We start from the raw sequence: 8,283 nt of genomic DNA, 5'->3' as shown, positions 1-8,283 counted from the left end.
CACCGTGAATTCTGGCTGCCAGCTCAGGTATGTGGGCCTGGATTAGAGCTTTCCTAGGGTACTGCTCAGCTATGGCTCATTTTATGGTCCAGAGAATGTCTGGAATGCTGGTTGAATGGAAACAGATCTATAACATTCATTGATTGGACAGGAGGTTGCTTCTAATTGGGGATCCAACCAAAAATGCTTTGCCCCTGTCCAAAGAACATTCAGGGGTTTTGAAATTTTAACTATTAATAATAAATGCAATTTAATAACTGCAACCAGCATGTATTGCACAATTATCACACATGAGGCACTGTGCCAAGGGCTTCAATACACTGCCTTATTCCGTCATTAGAATAACCCTAGGATGCAGGTATTCAGCTTTATCATCCACAGGTAACAGGTTAGGGAACTGACATTCAAAGCGATTAAGTAATTTGCTTGAGCTATGCAGTCCATAAGAGGCAGAGCTGGGATTTAAACATAGTTGTGTGGATCTAAAATTCTTACGCTTTACCCACTATGATGTATTGCCAAAATATGGCTGTCTCCAGCAAATGCGATGTGATATCTACCTGGGTGTTTATTTGGCTCTGTTCTTTATTTCTTTATAGGAATACAGTTTCAGGTATATATGTATATGCAAATCGATTCCTAGGTAGAACAGCCAGTTGGTGGAGCAGTCAGAACACACACAACATTTATTGATTAAATTCTCTGTCTTCTACCGGTGCAGTATGTGGCACCCCAAAATAATTACAGTAACAACATCAAAGATCTCCAATCACAGATCACATAACAGATGTAATGAAAAAGGTTAAGGTGTTGCGAGAATCACTAAAATGTGGCACAGAGACATGAAGTGAACATATGCTGTTGGAAAAATGGTGCCGATAGACATGCTTGTGGCTCGGCTGCCACAAGCCTTCATTTTGTAAAAAACACAGTATCTGTGAAGTGCAATAAAGCAAAGAGCAATAAAATGAGGTATGCCTGTATTTACTTGTCTGTCTCTTCTAATTGTAAAGTCCTTTAGTGTAAGAGGTCTACAGTACCTCCCGATAGCAGGCATCCGATACTGAGCAAATAAAGGAATAAATAATTACATAATTACCTATGTGCAGACACTAATGTAGCAAAAGCCAAATATTTATTTATATTTAATTATTATTTTTTTTCTTGAAACAGAGTCTCACTCTGTCACCCAGGCTGGAGTGCAGTCAGAGGATCTTGGCTCACTGCAACCTCCGCCTCCCAGGTTCAAGCGATTCTAGTGCCTCAGCCTCCGGAGTAGCTGGGATTACAGGCGCACGCCATCACACCCAACTAAGTTTTTTGTATTTTTAGTAGAGACAGAGTTTCATCATGTTGCCCAGGCTAGTTGCGAACTCCTGAACTCAGGTACTCTGCCCACCTCAGCCTCCCAAAGTGCTAGGATTACAGGCATGAGCCACCGCACCTGGCCCCAAAGCCATCTATATTTAAAAGGAGCTTCCCCAAATTAGTAAACGCTGGTCCATGATATCAAAGTTCCAATAATTTTTCACTGGCTACAAGGGAAAGTGAAACATCAGGGTCTTCAACTTCTTTGAAATTCTTCTTTACTCATAGTCATGAATGCATTGTTTAGTAATTGTTCTGCTTATGTGAGTTCTGACTTTTAAGCTAAACCTGAAGGTTAAGGTTATTATCTCTTATAGATCTTGATATCTAACATATCATGTATTACAGTGTAGCTACACATAAGCAGAACAATGAGTTGGTGAATAGATCGATTACTTACTCCTGAATATAGACCCTCAGCTCCATCCAGGAGAGTGGGTTCCTCTTTATCTCCTCAGGTGCCCCCACCCCTTCTCCTTCTGTTCACACCTCACCAGCCAGCCGGCCTGCTCATGCCTTCTTCCTCCTTTCCCTCCTATTGTTGATACAATCCCTGTGGAACCCCAAACTCCCAAAGCACCTTTGTACTTATTCACACACTGTTATGTCTTTCAATATCCCTAAACAATCATGTGTTACAAATGCCATATGACTTCAGCTAAACTGTCAGTCCCTGGAGGGCAGGCAATGTATCTTTTTAATCTCTGTATCTCTCCTTCTACTAGTCCTTTCACAATGCTTTACGTAGAATACTCTCAAGAAATATATAACCGGTTTAAACTCAATTTTTAAATACTCTGTTGGAAAATAACCTCAAACTTTAATGCCACCAAGTCAGTGGAAACCATTCCAGAGTTTGAATAAAGTACTTCAGGGATCTAAAACCTTGAATCTGGGACATGTAGGCTCCCCAGTAAGAAAATCATTCTTGTTCCTGGGGTGGAGGCCAGGAAGAAGGAGCTGCCTGTCACCTCACCCCTACAGCTTTTGTGTTTTTTTAAATTACTGTAGTGGTGTGGTCACAATCATAAGAAGATCTTGTTTTCAGACTTATGGCATACTTTCCCTCCTTTCTGAATGTAACCGATGCCAACAAACATGTTTTTCCTGAGTGAACATAGTCCCAATATCTAAGTTGCTTCATTTTTATGTATAAATTCCTGCAGTGCTACCTGTTTGTTGAAATGCTAGATACACAGACAGTAAGTAGAATCCTTTAAGAGGAAATGCATTTAAATCCTCTTCTCCCCCCATCCCCTCCCTCAAAATTAAGAATGCTGCTAGCCTATCCTTTAAGGAAGAAGTCAGAATTCCTAAAATGAGGAGGTAGAAAGGAAACCAGAATTCTGTTCTGCCAGGCTCCATATAGCATGACAAATCTCTCCTTAAAATTTGCCTTCTGGCCGGGTGCAGTGAGTCACACCTGTAATCCCAGCACTTTAGGAGGCCGCAGTGGGCGGATAACTTGAGGTCAGGTGTTCGAGACCACTCTGACCAACATGGTGAAACCTCGTCTCTACAAAAAAATAAATAAATGAATAAATAAATAAAAATAAAAAATTAGCTGAGTGTGGCGACGCGCCTGTAGTCCCAACTACTTAGGAGGCTGAGGCAGGAGAATCACTTGAACCCGGGAGGCGGAGATTGCAGTGAGCAGAGATCGCGCCACTGCACTCCAAACTGGGCGACAGAGCCAGACTGGGTCTCAAAAAAAAAAAAAAAAAAAAAAAAAAAAAAAAAAAAAAAAAAAAAAAAAAAAAAAATCTGCCTTCTCTCTCTTCAACTGTCTAAACCCCAACACTGCAGACAGCGGTGACCCCAAGTCCCAAAATGACGATGCTATTGCAGGATAACAAACAGGTTTTCTGTCAGGCCTGATGGTGAACCAGCAGCGACTGCAGGCTGACAGTCTCTCACATAAGCATGTCCTAGTAGGGCTTGTTACATTTCACTTCCAGCCCCAAACCAGGAAGTGCTGTTTAAGATGAGCCCAAGACAAAAGCAATCTAGCTTCAGAAACAAAACTCGCCAGACTCTAGAAAGAGTATAAGAGTTTAATAAGGGTTTAAATTTGGGACTGTTCTCCGGTTGGCATTGGAACCTATGGTCTCCTCCCCATAAAAGTTTATTTAAATTCGAAACTGCCAAAAAACAAAGTAAAATCATATACGACATATACAGGCGCGTGCACGCACTTAGACACACACACACACACGCACACACACAGACCAATTTGTTTTTATGATCCGCTTCCTTATCTAGACTGTCCAGGCTTGGGCCAGATTCGAGTTGGTAAACTCTCATAGCTAAAGCAGAGAAGAATGTAGAAAGAGTATCTACTTCTCCGGATTATTGGGAGGAGGGTCGAAGCGTAGACTGGCCACGCCCGGGTAACTGCTAGATAGATCTGGGCATCGAAGGAGGAACGATGTAACCTCCAACCCCTTCTTTCTGACCAACCGGAACCCGAGCAGTGCTGGGACCGGGGAGGGTCACCGGGTGAGGACCCGGGCGGTGGGTGTTAAGTTACAGGGCAGGAGCCTGGGTCCCTCCACGGGCAGGAAGGGGAGGGCCCATCGGGGCTGGGGGAACCCCGGCGCAGACCTGGGGTGGGGTCGGAAAAGCTGCCTCACCGCGCGCTCCCGGGCCCTCCGCTTCCTCCCTCCCTCCCTCCCTGGCAGGACTCCCCGCCCGGCCTCCCCGCCACTCTCCTCGGCGCATTCCCGGAGGCAGCGCCCGCAACGGCCTCGCCATGTCCCAGCCCGGCCAGAAGCCCGCCGCCTCCCCGCGTCCCCGGCGCGCAGCCGCCGCCCGCCGCACCCAGGAGGTGAGTGGCGCTCCTGTCGGAGCCGCGGGGCTGGGCGACGGGGGACCGGGTCCCGGAGCTGTGGCCGCCCTCCCTGGGCGTTGCCAGCCTGGCCGGTCTGCCGCCCCCGGCGCCCCTGCGGGGCAGGGAGAAGGCTCGGGGCTCGGCCGCTGCCCGGCAGGTGGCTGGAGGTGTCTGCGGTTCCCCGGCTGGGTCCAGTGCGCTAGGCGTGGCGTTGGCCGGGTAGAGTGGAGTGGGGGCGCGCGGAGAAAAGTTGGCTGGTGAGACGTGGGTGAATGAGGATGAGGGTGAACGGGGAATGGGATTCACTCAGGACCCCCAGTGAGTGCAGTGGTTTCACTGGACAGCGGGATCTAGTTTTCCGCGGTAAGGCCGGGCCGCAGGGCGTGGCTGCCTGGAGACGCAGGGCCTCTTCCCTAACCAGCCTGGAGCCAAATCGGGCGGGCGGGGAGGGGCGGGGTCTGCGCCGGGCTCCACCCCCAGGGTTCTGCCCACCTGGCAGCCGCGGGTTGTGCCGAGTTCCGTGCCAGCCAGGTCCCGGCCAGGCAGAGTGCGAGCCCGGCGTCCCCAACACAGCATCCCGCGCCCTCTCTGGGTCCCCTGCCGTGCGGATCGGAGTTAGCCGGTTGTTGCTATGGCATTCGCCAGCTGGTGGTACAAGACGGTAAATAGGAGCGGTTGTGCCTGGGCAAGACTGGGAAGGGAGTGTGTTGGAAGGGAATATGTTTGCTTTGCCCTTCTGGGCGTGCGAATGAAGCGTTGTCCGGAGTTTGGCGTGGAAGGGGTGCGGCCCGGGTGCGAAACGGGTGCGACCTCCTCGCAGACCTTCAGGTTAGGCTCCGGGAGAGGCTGGGGACTCACCCTCTTGTGGTATGTGTGAGCGCGCTCTAGCGTGAGCAGCGCATGCACCTTTCTCGCCCCTGTGCCAAGCACTATGCTCTGCTGGCGCTCACAAGTGGGATGGAACTGGAATTGTTGCTGGAGGAATTCTGTCTAGAAGGTGGATTCCTGAATGAATTCGGACGCAGCCCGCAAGAGCTTAGATCCAGGGTTCGTTTTTAATCCCTAAGCAAAGGACAGGCAGATGCAATGTGAGGCAGGGAGAAAATCCCAAACACCAAGGATTAGAAGCAACTGAGATCTGAGACCAAGACCCTTGGAGAGGGCGGTGGAGGGGTTGGGGAGAGAAAGCGAGAAAGAGAGAGGGAGGGAGGGAGAGAGCGCGCGCACAAAAGCTAACTGCTCTGCACTGTATTACTTTGGATGAGGGACAAGAATGTTCCATTTGTTTGGTGCATTGAATGTCTGTCTTACCAATTAGGTGTGATATCCAGTCTAGCTGGCACTTCTAGTGTTTTGGAACCAGGAAGCATGATTTAACATTAGACTGTATTCCAAAAAAAAAAAAAAAAAAAACAAGACCACACACACAAAGTTTTGTTGACAGTGAGAGCCAAAATGTTTATGTCTCATTGATTTATGGTGAGAATTAAAAAATTAGTTAGGTATGTCTCTTTCTTAGCATGTGATATTGGAAAAAGCAAAGATGTTGGAAACAGACACACTTTAGAGCTAGAAACCCTGTATAAGAATCAAGAAAGAAACTGTTACTTATCAGACAATGGACATTTATTGATCATCTACTATGTGCCAGGCAGAATTATATCCCACAAGTAGTGGGTTTTTTTTAGATTATTTTTTACTCTCCCTTTCTATATATATAGTATGTATGTATGTATAGTGTGTGTATGTGTGTATATTTATAGGATATATATATATATATGCACACACACACATATACTGTACAGGGTCTCTCTCACTATGTTTCCCAGGCTGGTCTAAAACTCCTGGTCTCAAGCGATCCTCCCATCTCAGCATCCCAAAATGTTGGGATTACAGACATGAGCCACTGCACCAGGCCTACAAGTTCTTTTTAAAGCCTCCATGTACACTGTGGAGAACAAAGAGTTTTTCTTAAATGGAAATAAGTCAACCTTTTCCATCTGCTTTCACATCTGTAAAATAGAAATCATATGCACTACATAAGTATTGGTGAGGACTAATTAGATTCAAAAATCAAGATACAATATACATATACTTTTAAGAATTGGGAATTCCAATTTCCCTTGAGATATTTCTTCTTGAGTGTTTTCCAGTACATTTCCTGGACTTGTAGCATTTTATTGATGTGGTAAGAGCAAACGTTTGCTTTGAGTCATTATTGGCCTAAGGTTCTTATCAAAATGCACCATGTACATTATCTGCAAATATGGATAGGGATAGTTCAGAGTTGACATCAGACTTCTCCTTCCAGACTCATGATTCTCTAAAGGAAACTCTGCTGGATTACTTGGATGAAAGTAGTTTAAATCTATGTTTTTAACCCTGTTTTGTTTAGTCATGGTCTGATGTTTCTGCTAAAACTTCTCTTAGAATTCAATTTTGGTACTATCATGAAAACCTTTTGCTGGTCCTTCTAGAACCAGCTACATGCCTGTGATCAAGCTATAACTTTTCCCAAACCAATGCTATTCAATAGAAATATAATTTGAGCCACATCTGCAATTTTAGATTTCCAAGGAGCCACTTTAACAACAACAACATCACAACAAAAAGCAGGTGACATTTGTGCTAATTGATATATTTTACTTAACCTACTATATCCCACAGATTATTATTTCATCATGTAATCAGTGTATAAGCCATTGAGATATGTTACATTCTTTTTTATGTTACACACTATACACTAATAGCATATCTCAATTCACACTTGCCACATTTCAAGAGTGTTCAGTAGCCACAAGTGGCCAGGGGCTATAGTAATGGACAGTATAGCGCTAGAACATGGACTCCTAAACTTTCTTTTTTTCCTTTGGTGATAGGTGTGTGGTCACAGACAATTTTGAGAATCAAATGGGATTTATGAACTGCTTTCCTTTGCAACAAAATACATACAAACGTACACAAAATGCAGTTTCCAGTATAGCTTCAGGGAGTTCAGAGATTTCCAAAAGACCACCCATAAATCCCCCAACGGTCCATGGAGCCAGTTTATAACATATATTTATATATACACACACATATATGCATACACACATACACACAAACATATGCAATCCAATGTACATATATGTGCATACTTATATATAATACACACATGCATGTATAATACATATACAGATAACTAGATTTACGTGTGTATATATCTACAGATATAACTACAGATGTCTGTATATACACATGCATGTATAATACATATATAGACACAGATTTATATGTGTATATATCTACAGATATAAACACAGATGTCTGTATATACACAGACATCTCAGAATACTTCAGATAAATCCTATAATTAAAATATCTTTGTGGAATCCTTAAATACTGAAAAGATTGTAAATGATCTAACTTTCAATATTTTGGCAGAATAAAATGAAATAATTAAAAGAATGTCTAAGATGCATTTGTTTAACAGCATGCCACCTATAAAACTAGTCAGTGAAACATTACAATGTATATTTCCACACTGAATACCATCAATCCTATTTACTTTATCTTCTGAAGAATTATGTGGTTGTAGTAAACATACACACACACCCACACACACACAACTTTGAAAAGCTAAATTTGAAGAACATCTTATGAGCCATGTAACGATCAAGCATGGACGAAGGTTAATTTGGCCCACACCAGTAATCACATTCCTGAATCATAAGTTGATTCTATTAGGCTATGTTAATTAAAGGTGTTTCTTAGCCCAATTAGATCCATAGACCTAGTGACAGCATGATCAAGGAGCCCAGTCATTTGGGAGGCCCCATCATTGCAACCAGCCTGGGAAGAGTGTTGCAAGCCTCCCATGGCAGGACAGATCACTTGCTCACAGTGAATTTTAGAACTAAGGAAGGCAAACAACAGGGCCTGCAAAAAGGGCACAGACTTTAGGGTAATGGAAACAGAGAGGTCAAATACAGCCTTTCTCTTTCAGCTGACAGTCTTTGAATTAGTTTGCTCCCCATTTTGTATACGCCTTTAAAACTAAGAGTAGCATCTGATAATATTTTTCTTTAAAATCAGTTTTGGCACTT

The 8,283-nt window shown here is 44.3% G+C and overlaps 1 protein-coding gene across 8 annotated transcripts in view; it reads left to right on the top strand.

Moving 5' to 3' along the window:
• The first annotated feature begins 3,717 nt into the window (after positions 1-3,717).
• Positions 3,718-8,283, top strand: part of CAST (calpastatin) — a 111,969-nt gene continuing 107,403 nt past the window's right edge. For 3 of the 8 annotated variants that reach the window (XM_030927273.1, XM_030927275.1, XM_030927271.1), the window contains exon 1: positions 3,859-4,195. In XM_030927273.1, coding sequence (XP_030783133.1) covers positions 4,121-4,195 — 75 coding nt within the window. In that variant the 5' untranslated portion in view covers positions 3,859-4,120. Of the gene's footprint in view, positions 4,196-4,684; positions 4,860-8,283 lie in introns of those variants that run through there. The other 5 variants (XM_030927270.1, XM_030927274.1, XM_030927272.1 and 2 more) reach the window with 5 other exon arrangements.

The sequence above is a fragment of the Rhinopithecus roxellana genome, chromosome 3 (assembly GCF_007565055.1).
Source record: "Rhinopithecus roxellana isolate Shanxi Qingling chromosome 3, ASM756505v1, whole genome shotgun sequence".
Classification (NCBI taxonomy): domain Eukaryota; kingdom Metazoa; phylum Chordata; class Mammalia; order Primates; family Cercopithecidae; genus Rhinopithecus; species Rhinopithecus roxellana.
The sequence above is the reverse complement of the archived record's forward strand: the minus strand, read 5'-3'. Positions and strand labels throughout refer to the sequence as shown.